Source organism: Leucoraja erinacea, chromosome 6, assembly GCF_028641065.1.
Source record: "Leucoraja erinacea ecotype New England chromosome 6, Leri_hhj_1, whole genome shotgun sequence".
In the NCBI taxonomy this organism is placed as follows: domain Eukaryota; kingdom Metazoa; phylum Chordata; class Chondrichthyes; order Rajiformes; family Rajidae; genus Leucoraja; species Leucoraja erinaceus.
The window spans coordinates 53834324-53850305 of NC_073382.1; the positions used below are offsets into that span (position 1 = coordinate 53834324).

General features: G+C 45.1%; 1 protein-coding gene across 1 annotated transcript in view; it reads right to left on the reverse strand.

Annotated features, from left to right (window-relative positions):
- Positions 1 to 7911: 7911 nt before the first annotated feature.
- LOC129698145 (cytoplasmic dynein 2 heavy chain 1) overlaps positions 7912 to 15982 on the reverse strand; it is a 395765-nt gene continuing 387694 nt past the window's right edge. The window contains 2 exon segments of the mRNA XM_055637055.1: positions 7912 to 8530; positions 12008 to 12124. Of these exon segments, the coding sequence (XP_055493030.1) occupies positions 8372 to 8530; positions 12008 to 12124 (276 nt within the window). The 3' untranslated portion in view covers positions 7912 to 8371.

Consider the following 15982-nt stretch of genomic DNA (forward strand, 5'->3'; position numbering starts at 1 on the left):
TCCCAGGAATCAGTCTGGTGAACCGTCTCTGCACTCCCTCTATGGCAATAATGTCCTGCAGCTTGCCTGCAGCTCCATGATGGCCTGCAACTGCCAGTCTCCTACGCGTCCCGTACCATGACCCCTGCGGAATAGCACTACGCACAGATCGAGAAGGAGCTACTGGCCGTGGTGTTTGCCTGCTCCAAATTCGAGGACTATATACTCTGCAACACATTCACCATTGAAACAGATCACCAGCCGCTTGTCACCATCCTCAACAAGTCAATCCATGTTGTCTCATCTCGCCTGCAGCGCATGATGCTGCAGCTCCAGCGTTTCACTTTCAAAGTCGTTTTCCGGAAAGGCAAAGACATGTTCGTGGCCGACACGCTATCCCGCGCCACGCTAACATCCACCGATCGCCACCCCTATGAAATGTCTGACCTCATGGTGCTCAATGTCAATATTGTCCCTTCACAGCAGATGAAGTCCCTGGTCGAGCACACTGCCGATGATCCTGCCCTGCAACAGCTTGCTGCCATCATCCAGCAGGGCTGGCCCGACCGTCGTTCCGCTCTGCCGGCTGGCGCCGTGCCCTACTTCCTGGTCCGTGATGAGCTCGTACTCCACGACGGCGTGGTCGTGAAAGGACACAAGGTAGTAGTGCCTGCTGCTCTACACGACCACTATTTTCAGGCCGCTCATAACGGTCATCCTGGGGCCGAAGCCACCTTGTCTCACGCCCAGAGCCAGTTCTACTGGCCTGGTATGGCTCAATACATCCGGGAGAGGGTCTCTTCATGTTCCACCAGCCTCGTCCCCCACAAGCAACGACAGCCGCTTTTGCAGCAGGCTACACCCGAACTGCCCTGGATGGCGGTTGCCACCGACATTTTCGAGTGGCGAGGCAAACACTTCCTGGTACTAGTCGACTCCTACTCCAACTGGTTCGAGGTTGACCAGCTGCATTCCCTCACCTCTTCAGCCATTGTCGAAAAGCTGCACCGCCATTTCCCTACCTTTGGCACCCCGGCCAGCCTGCAGTCGGACAACGGCAGCCAATTCACGAGCTCCGAGTTTCGGGCTTTCGCAACCAGCTGGAACTTCCGCCACTTCACCAGCAGCCCTGAGTACCCGCAAAGCAACGGTCTGGCCGAGCGCCCCGTTCGCAGTGCAAAGAACTTACTGGAACAATGTCGTTTGTCTAACTCTGATTACTTTCTAGCCCTCCTCAACCTTCACAACATATCCCGTGACCCTGCCATGGGTTCCCCTGCTCAGCGGCTCATGTCTCACACTACCAGACCCCCGATCCCGGTGGCCCAGCGCTCACTCGTCCCCTCTGTCCTCAAGCCCGCTGCTGTTCAGGAGCGCATCGCCTTTAAGCGCGATGTTCAGAAACGCTCCCATGGCAAGTCCTGCCGCCTCCTGCCGCGCCTTTTCCCCGGTCAAATTGTCCGCATGCAGACCCCCACCGGTCACTCCCGGCTCGCTACCGTAGTCGCCACTACTGGGACGCCTCGGTCCTATCTCGTCGACCATGCAGGAACCATCTACCGCCAGTCCCGCCAACATCTGCAGCTTGTCAATGAGCCGCGACCACCACCCGCAGATCATTTTGCTCCCCCGCTGAAATTTCCGCCTCCAGGCGATGCTCGGCCCATCGCTCCTCGCATGCCACGGTCTCTACCCTCACAGCTCTATCCATCCGCTCCTCCTCCGGTTCACCCTCCCTCACCCGCCCGCGCGCAGTCCTCTGCGAGTCCCGCATCCCCTCATGCCCTTCTGCCCTTGTCTTCTCCGTCCCCGCCCGGCTCACCTGTTCCAGTGCAGCCGTCTGCACTTGCCGCCATACTACCTCCACTTGTTCCTGCAGGGAGGGGAGATGGCGAGATGCGAACCCGGTCGGGACGTGTTGTCAAGCCGCCTGTCCGCTATGCGATTTTCCTTAACCATTACTACTATTTTGATTGTCAGCGCATGAGACTTGGTCGCCCTGTCACTACTTTGTTTGACTTTCGTTTCCAAGGGGAAGGATGTAGATGACATATGCATGTGACCCTTAATATAGTTACCTCATCACTACTAACCACTCCCCATATCACAAGTATAATTACAACCTCCCCACCCACATATCGCTCTCTAGTTTCCATGACAGACCACGTACAGCCAGTGCTCTCTGTAATGCCACAGTATGAATGTAATAAAGAAGTAAAGTCACAGTGTGTCGATAACATTTCTTTACAATATGAAAGTCCTGACATCCCAGGAATCAGCCTGGTGAACCTTCTCTGTACTCCCTCTATGGCAAGAATGTCCTTCCTCAGATTAGGAGACCAAAACTGTACGCAATACTCCAGGTGTGGTCTCACCTGTACAACTGCTGTAGAACCTCCCTGCTCCTATACTCAAATCCTTTTGCTATGAATGCTAACATACCATTCACTTTCTTTACTGCCTGCTGCACCTGCATGCCTACTTTCAATGACTGGTGTACCATGACACCTAGGTCTCGTTGCATCTCCTCTTTTCCTAATCGGCCACCATTCAGGTAATAGTCTACTTTCCTGTTTTTGCCACCAAAGTGGATAACCTCACATTTATCCACATTATACTGCATCTGCCATGCATTTGCCCACTCATCCAGCCTATCCAAGTCACCTTGCAGCCTCCTAGCATCCTCCTCACAGCTAACACTGCCCCCCAGCTTCGTGTCATCTGCAAACTTGGAGATGTTACATTTAATTCCCTCGTCCAAATCATTAATATATATTTTAATTAGCTGGGGTCCCAGCACTGAACCTTGCGGTACTCCACAAGTCACTGCCTGCCATTCTGAAAAGGACCTGTTAACTCCTACTCTTTGCTTCCTGTCTGCCAGCCAGTTCTCTATCCACATCAATACTGAACCCCCAACACCTGCCTAATGTAGATTTCCTTCAGTTCCTATGTCACCCCAGATCCTCTGGCCACTACTATATCAGGAAGATTGTTTGTGTCCTCCTTAGTGAAGACAGATCCAAAGTACCTGTTCAACTCATCTTCCATTTCCTTGTTCCCCATAATAAATTAACCTAGACAGGTAAATTAGACAGGTACAGAGTTAGGACAGGTTTAGAGGTATATGGGCCAAACGTGGGACTTGTGTAGGTGGGACTTGTGTAGAGGGAACATGTTGGTCAGTGTGGGCAAGCCGTGTTACCACGCTGTATGACCCCCATGACTATGACCTTCTATATGAGATTATTGTATACTTGCACACAAAAATAATTGAGTTCTTTTGTGATTTTTTACAAACAATAATGCATAGAAAATAGATTTGAAAGACAAGAAATTATAGATGCCCGGATTTAGGGCCAAAACAATCTGCTGGAACAACTCAGCAGGTCATGTAGCATCTGTAGAGCAAAGGTAAGGTCAACCTTTCGAGTCTAGACTCAGCATTATGACTAATTTGAATGAATCTCTTTATTGTCATTGCACATGGTACAACGAAATTTAAAAGTCAATCCCACGGTGCGATTCACAAGAGCAATTTTAAATATATAAGAAAAGGTAAAAATATATACATATAAAAAAAAAAATTACAGATAAATAACAATAGCAGCTGAGGTAGAACCATTCAGTTGAATGTGAGTGTTATTACTTATTTTGCATTGTTAAGTTCACGTATGGCTATGGGGTAGAAGCTGTCTCTGAGTCTGTTTGTGCGAGTTTTGAAAGACCTGTACCGTCTGCCAGAGGGCAGCAGGTGGAACAGGTTGTGTCCAGGGTGGGAAGGGTCCTTCAGGATGTTGGCTGCCCTGCCAAGGCAACGAGAGCTGAAGATGTCCTTCAGGGAGGGCAGTGGGCAGCCAGTGATTTTTTGTGCAGTGTTGATGACCCTTTGAAGGGCTCTCCTGTCCGCTGCAGAGCAGCTGGCATACCATGTGGTTATACAGTACGCCAGCACACTCCCGATGGAGCAGCGGTAGAAGGACACCAGCAGCTTCTCCTCCAGGTTGTTTTTCCTGAGGATTCTCAGAAAGTAGAGTCGCTGCTTGGCCTTCTTGACTGTTGTGGTGGTGTTTGTAGTCCAGAAGAGATCCTCTGTAATTTGTGTGCCCAGGAATCTGAAGTCTGAGACCCTTTCCACACAGTCCCCATTGATGAATAGGGGTTTGAGGGCTGCACTGTTCTTACGGAAGTCTATGATAATTTCCTTTGTTTTTGTGGTGTTTAGGATGAGGTTGTTGTCTGAACACCACGCTGCCAGTCTTTGGACTTCCTCCCTGTAGGCTGTCTCATCTCCTCCTGAGATACGTCCAACCACAGTCGTGTCATCCGCAAACTTGACGATGGTGTTGGTGGAGTGGGCGGGGGCACAATCATGGGTGTAGAGGGCGTAGAGGAGGGGGCTCAACACACAGCCCTGTGGGGAGCCGGTGCTGAGTGTGATGAGGGTGTAATGCAGGGTCACTACCTAGAATATTGAATATCCCATTGCCTCCACAGTTGCCGATTGATTTTCTAACATGCGTAATTATGCACTTCAAGAATGCTGACTATATACACAATAAATAAATAGTTGGCGCGCAAGAAATAACTTACTAAATTCAGATTACTCAATCCCTCCCCTATGGAAATTTCAACAAACACATTTGTTGGGAGGGGAATGTTAATTATTTCCATTCAATCATACTGGAGCACGAGAAGCACAAGAAGCACAAGAACAGGAACACTAGGTTAGTTGTTGCCACTTGGTGTGCCAAGCCTCTTTCCTGCCATTGTGCAGTATCGTAGCAAATCAACACCTCAACAACATTCACCAGCTCACAAACTGGCTCCCTGCATGTTCCTCTGCAACTGGATCCTCGACCTCCACATCGACAGACTACAATCTGTACAAATTGGCAGCAACACTTCATCCTCGCCAATCATCAGCACAGGAGCACCTCAAGGCTGCGTGCTCAGACCCCTGCTCTACCCACTTTAGACACAAGAGCTTCAATAGCTAAATGCTGTTCCAAATCCATCTTCAAATCCGTTGATGAACACCAACCTTGTTGGACAAATTACAGATGACGATAAGTGTAGGATGGCCGAAGGATGGCGATGGCGATTTACTGATGGCCTAGCTCTCAACATCAGTAAAATCAAGGAACTGATTGTTGACTGAATGAGGTAGGTCAAGGATCGACAAACCTGTCTTCATTGATGGAACAATGGTGGAGAGAGTCAAAAACTTCAAATTCCTGGGCTGCATATTTCTGAAGATCTGCTCTGGACCTAGCACAATGATGCAATCATAAAGAAAGCCTATCAACATATCTACTTGCTTAGAAGATTGAGGAGATTTGGTTTGTCAACAAAAACACTCTTGCATTTGTACAGATGTACAGTAGAGAGCATATTGACTGGTTGCATCACAACCTGGTTCAGCAACTCGAACACCCAGGAACAAACAAGATTGCAAACAGTGGTAAACACTGCCCAATCAATCACAGGTACTGACCTCTCTACATCGAAGGAATCTATAGGAGTCGCTGCCTCAAAAATATAGCTAGCATCATCAGAGACCCACACCACCCTGGCCACACTCATTTCACTCCTCAGGTAGAAGGTATATAGATATATATATATATATATATATATATATATATATATATATATATATATATATATATATATATACACACATATATACCTTCTGGATATTTCAATCCATTTCATGTCAAGTCAATCCATTTCAAGTCAAGTCATGCACTGGGCAGACGGGGCCAGCTGACAATAAAATCCATTTGCTTTCATTTTAGGTGAGCTCAAGCAAAGCAAAAGCAAAGGAAAAGCAAAAGCAAAGGAAAAGCAAAAGCACAGGGCAGGCCAAACATCTCATTTCATTTCATTAAGGGCTAACAAATCATTTATTGCAAGCACATTAAGGGTTAACAAATCATCATTCATTGCAAGCACATTGCTGGCTAACAAATCATTTATTGCAAGCACATTAAGGGTTAACAAATGATCATTTATTGCAAGCACATTAAGGGTTAACAAATCCTTCATTTCAAGTGCATTGCTGGCTAACAAATCATTTATTCCAAGCACATGAAGGGTTAACCACGTAAAGCACATAACGACATAAAGGGTAGCCTCACCGTTCAATAGACTCAAAATTCAGTAGACTCACAGCAGAATCAGAGTTGTGGTCTCTCCCTCGCAATCTTCCAGAGTGACTGACTCACGTCCAGGCATCCGAGGTTTTATAGTCCTGCAACCCCCCCCCTGGAAGGGGCGTTACCTTCATCATGGTGATTGACAGGCAAGAGGATTAATCAGCAGATCTCAAGATTTTTTAAACATTCATATCGTTTTTATTTTTTATTGATTGAAAAAATCCTCGGGGCTGCCTCAGCGGAGGAGGACTGAAAGATGGCCAAAAATCATAGCGATATATGGTAGCGTTTTTTGTAAAATCAATATACAGCGCAGTCAGGAAGTGGTCAAGATGAGACTTTTAGTTATATAGATATATAAATATACACTGAACTTTTTTGTTGGTATATTATAGTGTTTGCAGAGTGCTATGTTTATATATCTGTTGAGCGCTGCAAGTAAGAATTTCATTGTTCCATATCTGGACATAAAACAATAAAAAAAATTTGACTCTTGATTTGTGCACTAGACATGGATTCTTCTAATTCTTCCCACATGTAAATCTATTGGAAATTCAATGAAGGCAGCTTTCATGGGCTTTGGGAAGAGACTTCTGTTTTACACTTTTCTTCCTCTGAAGAACTGCTTTTGGAATGTCACTGCATATTGGATCTAATTGAAGCATAATACTATAGTTTTTCACCCTAACCTATCACTTCACAAGTGGAAATAATTATATTTAATTCAATACGGAAAAAGGAGCATGATGGGACAATTCCATATTCAGTGCACTTTAACAAGAATATTGGTTATTTATCTTTGGTTTTTTAATTAATTATTCTCCTTTCATTCATAATTTATTCCCAAGAATCCACGCAATATGTAGAAGTCAAAAGGGCCTGTCACACTTGGCGATTTTTTCGGCGACTGCCGGCATCATTGACATGTATCAGGTCACCGAAGAATTTGTGGAGTGATGCAGCGTGATGACTTAGTGACATGCGGTGTTTTTTCAAGTGTCGCAACATTTTTGTTGTCGCCGCTGGATTTTGAAAAGTTCAAAATCTTTTGGCAACACCGATATGACGCCGGCAGTCGCCGAAAAAATCGCCTAGTGCGACAGGCCCTAAAATGCTTCAGTAACTCAGCGAGTCAGGCAGCATCTCTGGAGGACAAGGACAGACAACGTTTCAGGTCGGGACCCTTCTTCAAACCAGTCTTTGACCAGGCTATGCAAGATTACAGCATCTGCAGTTCCTTGTGTCCCCATGTTACTGCTCTACTGCAAAATCTTCTCAAGGTAAGTAGGCTTACTTTGAAGAAGTTCTCTTCCTCTCTCCGATGGGAGTTCTGTGAGACCTTTTCTCACTGCGGCCCCTCTGTGATTCCTGCTGGAGTCTGAAAAGGAGTCCCCAACATAAACGTCACCTATCCATGTCATCTACAGATGCTGACTGACCCGCTGAGTTACTCCAGCACTTTGTGTTCTATGCAAGATTCCAGTTCCTTGTGATCCCCCACTATAATACTAGTATCATTATTTTACTGCGTTATCTCCCGGAAGGGAATAAGAAGTGGTTGCTTTCTTGTTCTTTCATCCACTAGTGCTCCCAAACCCTGCAACCTGTTAATGTGATAAAATGGTAAAATGTTAAATGTTGATATGTTCTTGTAATCACATCATAAACATATCACAGCTATTTTGATAGCAAACATTAAAGAGGTAATGAAAATAATTCCCACGTGAATTTTGTTTTCAGTCTTCAGCATTAATGAATAAAACAATACAGAGAGGACCATTTAATCTATTATTTTAATCTGTAAAGCTAAATACCATTCTTAAACAAAACCGTGGAGTGCTTGTCTTTGGTCGGGTTCATGAAAATACAAGAGAAATCTGTGCAACATTAAAACTCCAAGTTAACTGTAAAAGCACGAACAAATTAGAAATCACAAATGTAACATAACACATTCCTGAGGTTACGTATGGTGAATGTCATTCAAAACATTTCCTTTCCAACAAATAACAATCACTGAGTGGAATTAATTGAACTGATCCTAATAATTTCTAATTGTTAAATAAAGATATTAGTTAAATAGAGCCACAACGTATTTTAGAGGATGTTGTATCCCAATGTCTCAATGTGATAGGCAGTAAGCTACTGAATCAATGGGATATTTAATACATAAATAGGAAATAATTTTCCCCCCAAATTTGAGATTTCATATTTTCAGAATTCATTAAACACAAAGACTACGGATTCTTCAAGAATAAAGCTGCTCCACACTGAATCCATTGATCCTGGCTGACTCCACAGGGAACATCAACATTAATGACAACTTGATCTCGTTCAGCACTGGTGTAGACAGGTAGGGAAATACACTCTTCAGGCGAGTATGGCCCGATTGCATCCTGCAAGAAAAAAGATCCAAGTTGAACAAAGCCAGAAAAACCAACACAATAAAGAAGCTAAACAGTCTTCTGAAACCTCGGCAGACAATTTATAGGTGTCTGGGCCAGAAAAATCAATCAGAACTAACAATTTGATCAAAACAGGAACTACGAAGGCAAGCAAACAATGAACAGTCTTGGACAGCTTGTCCCTTGTGTGACAACTTTCTGTTAAACTATCACAGTATAAAAGGCTTTGGTGGAACGCAAACTTCCCCATCTTTGCAGATAAACATTTCTGAAAAGCAACTGTATATTGATGGGAAGTAGGTATGACAGGTTATTCAGCTGAGGGAGAGGAAGTCTTTGAAATTTGTTTAGATTTAGTTATATTCTTGTTTGGTACTTTGGAAAAGATACAAAGGGTTTGGTCCTATTTTCATTTACAGACTATTTTCCCAGCAACAAAAATTATATTTACAATAGGCAGTTTTAAAATACATTGCTTAAATACATCACACATTTTGTGTAGAGATTCATAATTTGTTGAAAAGTTTTTTTTCCCCCTCTGGATTGGTTTCCAGGAGTAATGCTGTTCTATTGTTTCAGTAAAGACCAACAAAGCATATTTTCTTCCTTTTCTTTCAAAGCTTTTACAAATATTTATAGAGTTTTCTCACAGTCTTGTAAAATATGGGACTTCAGCTTGCCACAAACAGTGCAAAAGCAGATTCCCAGCCTGGAATTCCTTCCCATTGGATGGATCATTGGTAACAAGTGTACCAAGGGAAATCACAAAGTTTCAGTTTGTAATAACATGAAACAGCAGAAGCTGGTTAATACCAAAGATAGACACAATGCTGGAGTAACTCAGCAGGTTTCTCTGGAGAAAATGGATAAGTGATCTTACTTTAAACCTTAGAGATACAGTGCGGAAACAGGCCCTTCGGACCATCGAGTCCATGCCGATCAGTGATCACCCTGTACACTCGGGACAATTTACACAAGCCGATTAATCTACAAACCTGTACGTCTTTGGAGTGTGGGAGGAAACCGGAGCATCTGGAGAAAACCCAAGCAGTCACAGTGAGAACGTACAAACTCTGTACGAACGGCAGCAGTAGTCAGCATTGAACCCAGATCGCTGGCGTTGTAAGGCAGCAACTCTACCGGTGCGCCACTGTGCCTCCCCTTCCTCCTTCAGAACAAGGGTCCCGACTCAAAACATCACCTATCCATTTTCTCTAGAGATGCCCGCTGAGCTTTCAGCACTGTTTTTAAACCTTTATGCCTGCCTTACAAATGTATTCGAGGTCACATTGGTCTTTACTTACTGTGCAGGAAGTAAGGTGGCTTAATTGGTGGATTCAGTACTTTATTATTCTTAGCACAGTGTCAGATGACAGCAAAGGAGTTAAGATGAACGCTGAAAACAGCATTGATAGGAAAGGAAGATGCTCCATGCAAAATGTTAAGGCAAAGTAATAAATATGAAACTTGAGAGGTATGTGTATAATAAGATGGCTATAGGAGCCATAAGGGTGGTAAGGATTGAGGTACTCAAATGAGGAGATGAGTAGTATAAGAAGCCAGACTAGCACCAGACAATGAACATTAAACGAATGCCACAGAAGACAAATGTCCGATGGTAAGCATGCTTTGGGAGAAAGGTTACTTTATATGTTTGTGTTTGAAATTGGACCTGGCTCCCATTATTGTAATGTGCAAATCATGCTCAAAAGCCATTTTATGTGATTGTTTCTGGTTCAATTAATGGCCATCAGGAAACTGGCCCTGGGCACTTCCTGATGCAATTTGTTGAGTACAGCTGATGTTTGCCTGGTGTTAGTCACTTAGCTAATGAAATCACAGGTTGCAGGGCCATATTTCTTCCATTGTCAGCTGAAATTGGTGCTTCAGTTGGAGGGGGGCGGGGAGGGGGAGGGGGGGGAGAGGAGTGGGACCAATAATATTGTTCACATAAAAGCTGGAACAAATTGCATTGGATTCAGGCATTATAGGATCTTCATTACCCCCAATAAACCTCACGTAAAGCTTCACTTTTCAATTGCAAGAATGTGAAATTATTCATTGAACATCCTCTCACTGATCACAGCATTTTAAAAAATAAAGTTATTCTGAGTTTGATGCAGCAATCACAGATCACTCGATCAGCGCATACCTCAGAAGGTTATCGGGCCAGTTCATCAGGCGCAAAGGAGGGCTCAAACTCACAGGAGATTGCTTGTCTCCATTTCTCTATATTTCACTTTGTCTTCATGGCAGCCCTCTCCATTGAAAGCCCTCTAAGTCCAAATACAAAGTTAATTTGATCACCTTCATCTAGTTACAAGCTTCTTTAGCCAGAGGGTGATGAATCCGTGGAATTCATTGCCACAGATGGCTGTAGATGCCAAGGCATTGGGTATTTTTTAAGTGGAGAGTGACAGATTCTTGATTAGGAAGGGTGTCGAAGATTATGGGGAGAAGTCAGGAGAATGGTCTTGAGAGAAATAAATACATCAGTCATGTTTGAATGGCGGAATAGACTCGAGGGGCTGAATGGCCTAATTCTGCTCCTATGTTTTAGGGTCGAAGCTCTAAAAGGCCGAGTGAATTACTTTCCAAACGTCCTTTGCCATTTTCTTCCTACTGGTGATATCAGGTGAATTGTTCTACCAGGTGAATTGGTACCATTGTTTATCATTTATCAGCTGTCTTCTGTAAATTGTGGGCTTACACTGACTACCTTCCTATCTATGGCAACTGTTGGTTGGTTGGTTGCAATCTGTGCTCAGAGGGATTTAACATGCAGATTTCCCACATGTTTTATAGGTGACAGCACGGTGGTGCAGTGGTAGTGTTGCTGCCTTAGAGTGCCTGAGACCCTGGTTCAATCCTGAATATGAGTGCTGTCTGTAGGATACTGCTAGTGTGCGGGGATTGCTGGTTGGCGCGGATCCGGTTGGCCGAAGGGCCTATTTCCCTGCTGTATCTCTAACCTAAACCAAAATAAGGTTGATGCTGTTTCACTTTAAAGACATTAATGGGAACTTCAGTTGTTGCATTTTCATTTATTGACTGTAGACACTCTGGGATGTGCTATTGTAGCAAAAAGCATTCAATAATTGTAAGTTTATTCCCCGGTATATTTAAAATACTGGTTAACAGATGAATTATCCAAAGGTGAACTGTGATCCCAAAAGAAAACTGAAAATATTTGAAATGTACAGTAGCTTGTTTATAATCTGAAAATAAAAGAGCTAGTTAGTTTAGTTTCAGTGAAACTAAACGAGGTACAGTGAAAAGCTTTTGTTGCGTGCTATACAGTCAGTAGAAAGACTATACATGATTACAATCGAGCCATGCATAGTGTACAACTACATGATAAAGTGAATAACGTTGATATTTCTGGGTGAGATACAGCATTGGATTTCACTGTTTCCAATTAAGATGGATAAAGCAGCTTAAAGATTTAAATGCTAAATAATTTAGTACCTGAGCGATCCAGGCCATATAACAAGGGGGCACAGATGACACACTGGGAGAGTCGTGCTGATTTTCTGAAAGCCGATTCCCATCAAAGCTGCATCCCTCGAGATACAGACCTCCAATCTGCCACAGGGACAAACTGCATATTAGATTGTGCAACAGAAACATAGCGTGCCAAATCTAAATGAACTCTGGTTTAACAGGGATAAAAGAGACACTGAGAAATTGAAGCACTTTTTCTGGTAAATAACAGGAAGCTGAAGCCCACAACCTTACGTGTGAGGGTGAAAAATCTGATTCAGATAAATAACTTCTCTATGAGGGCAAACCATGAAAACTTCCCCTCACACTCAAAGATGGGAGGATAAGATTTTTGGCATGAATTACAAAATCTACCTGCAGATACAATTAATCTTAAAGTATGATGGAATTGCACGTTATCATTAAGAACAATATTTTACAATCTGATGTCCCAGACATTAAAATAACAGGAATTACAGAACAATGGGTATTTGACCAATGTTTTGCATGGAATCCCTCAGAGAATTCTGAAAGCATTTGTATGATTTTTAACCAGGTACACACGCAAAGATAAAATGGCAGCAAGATTAATCTACATTTCACAACACATTAAAATTGCACATTAAAAAAATAAAATCCATTGTCTCTCATAAAGAATAGAGTTACAGTGCGGAAACAGGCCCTTCGGCCCACCGGGACCACGCCGACCAGCAATCCCCACATATTAACACTATCCTACACACATTAGGGACAATTTTTTCATTTATTAGCCAATTAACCTACATACAGTACCTGTACGTCTTTGGAGGTTGTAATGACAGTGTGACGCAATGCAACTTGCGACATCCAAGTTAATGCAGCTAAATGCGGAAAACCGATCGATGTCGCAGTAATATAGTGCTGCACACAGTGCGTCGTTATGGTCAATGCAGATGCAATCAACACAGAACAAAAAATAATTTATTATTCAAATACACTAAAAATAATTGAAAATGGTAAGTCTGTCTCAATGAGGCTTAATTGAATTTTTAGCAAAATGTCTAATTCCTGCTGCAAAACCTTCCTAATCATGTAAAACGAATTTCAAGCAATATAGTGTAATTACCTCAGAGAACATTTGACCTTTCTGTGGCCTACAAATCTTTGTCTGGAAAGGGTGGTACATGGAAATTCTAATACAATGTGCGAGGAACCTTGTGCAAAAGAATTGGCCTTTGCATTACTTAATACCTCCCTCCCACCCCTCCTGCACCCATTACACCAATTACGTAATTTTGTGACAATCTTCAATCCTTATAACATGTTAAATTATCACGATTACAAACCATAATGAAAATACAACCATTATGAAACACTGGCATAATGGATCAGCTGGTGTAGCTGCTGCCTTATAGCACAAGAGACCCGGGTACGATCTTGACCTCAGGTGCTGTCTATGTGGAGCTTTCACATTCTCCCTGTGACCGCATGGGTAACCTCTCGAGGTTCCGGTTTCCTCCCACATCCCAAAGACCTGCAGGGGCGGAAAACCCGGGCGGGTTACACGTCCCCCCTCTGTTTTGAGAGGTGGGGGACACCCCCCCCCCAAGTTTTTGTAATGTTGATTTTAAAGCCCGGTGAAATCTCCGCTTTCCGTGAGGCAGTGGGGGTGGGACTGCTGATCGAGGGCGCCGATTGGACGAGAGAGACGTCGGTCAGCAGGCAATGGGGGCGGAACATGATGATTCAGCGTGATCATTGGAGGTGGGAGGAGTGGGACTGAGGATAGAGCTTGGTGATTGGAGGAGGGAAACGTGCCAAAACACTCTCGGCACAGACCTGCGCCTCATCCGCAGCCAGGATCGATCTTGGCCGGGTCTCCAGCGCTGTCCCGTCACCACCCGAGTGCCCCCCACGGGTGGCCAGAGACATCGGGAGTCAGACGTGAGCTGTACCCCTCAGGCCCACAGCCAGCGCAGAGAAGCAGCACTAAACCAAGCTCAACTCTGCCTGCCCCGCCAGGTTAACCTGCCTGGTCTTGCGGGAAATATGGCCAGCACGGAGAAGCAGCGCTGGTGTCCCGTCAGTCCAGGCAGGGCTGTAGGTTAACCTGTTGAGATAGGCAGAGTTGAGCAGCATTTAGCACTGGATTGAGCATCCGAAGCCACACGTGTGTATGTGTGTGTGAGTGTGCGCATGCGCGCGCAGCCGCCAAAAAATTGTGTTCCTTTGTCCCCCGGTCCCCTCCATGTTTTGATAGCGATTTCCGTGCCTGCCCTAGCGTATAGGGAGTGGTGGCAAAAGTGTGATTACTTAGAACCAGTGTAAACTGGTGATCACGTGTTGGAAGGAACTGCAGATGCTGGTTTAAACCGAAGATAGACACAAAAAGCTGGAGTACCTCAGCAGCATGTCTGGAGAGAAGGAATGGGTAACGTTTCATGTAGAGGCCCTTCGTCAGGCTAGTCTGAAACAGGATCTCACCCCAAAACGTCACCTAAACTGGTGATCATGGGCTGTATGGACCCAATGGGCATGTTTGCACGCTGTATCTTTAGAGGGTGGCACAGTGGCCTAGTGGTAGAGCTGCTGCCTTACAGTGTCTATGACCCGGATTCAATCCTGACAGTGCTGTCAGTATGGAGATTGTACGTTCACCCTCTGACCGCGTGAGTTTTCTCCGGGTGTATTCCAAAGGACGTGCTGGTTTACAACCAAATTGGGTTCAGTAAATTGCCTCTGGTGTGTAGGATGCAAAACTGGGATGAGTAGTGTACGGATGATCATTGGTTGGCACACTTAGTGGGCCAAAATGCCTGTTTTCATGCTGCATTTCTCATCTAAATTAAGAGAGCACAACGTGAGGAGGGCTCTGACACGGGTGAACACGAGAAAAGCTGCAGGCCCCCGATGGCATCTCGGGGCGAGTACTCAAGTCCTGTGCTACGCAGCTAGCTCCAGTGCTCACTACATTATTCAACCTCTCCCTGGACAAGTCCGTGGTCCCTGCCTGCTTCAGAAAATCCATCGTTGTACCGGTACCAAAAGATGCCTCCCCAGCCTGTCTCAATGACTACCGTCCGGTGGCCCTTACCTCGGTAGTCATGAAATGCTTTCGCCTGAGAGGCTGGTGAAGAAAAACACATCTGCACCTTCCTCCCTCGGAACATGGACCCGTTGCAGTTCGCATACCGTCCGAACAGATCCACGGACGATGCGGTCTCCCAGGTCTTGCACACCGCTCTCTCCCATCTGGACAGCCAGAAGGGGGGCTACGTGAGGATGCTGTTCATAGACTACAGTTCAGCCTTCAACACGATAGTCCCCACCAGACTGGCCGGGAAGCTAATGGAATTGGGGCTCAACACCTCCCTGTGTGCCTGGGTCCTGGACTTTCTCACCGCCAGGCCCCAGGTGGTCAAGATGGGAGGGAATACATCGAAGTCCCTCACCCTGAGCACAGGATCGCCCCAGGGTTGCGTCCTCAGCCCCCTATTGTACTCCCTGTACACACATGACTGTGTGGCTAGGTTCAGCTCCAACTCAATAATTAAGTTTGCTAATGACACTGTGGTGGTGGGCCTGATCTCAGACAACGATGAGAAGGCCTACCGGGAGGAGGTGGCTGGTCTAGCACTCTGGTGCCAGGATAACAGCCTCCACTTGAACATCAAAAAAACGAAGGAGCTGATCATGGACTTTAGGAGGGTACATCATAGGGTGAACTGTTTTAAATATCTGGGAGTGCACATCTCCGAGGATATGACATGGGCATCACACGCCTCAGCACTCAGGCAATTGAGGAAATTCAGAATGTCTCCGAGGATCCTCCAGTGCTTCTACGCAGCAGCGGTGGAAAGCATCTTGTCCGGGAACATTACCATCTAGTTTGGGAATTGCTCTGCCAAGGACAAGAAGGCTCTGCAGAGAGTAGTGCGTTCGGCCGAACGTCCTATGGGAACTTCACTTGCCCCCCTGCAG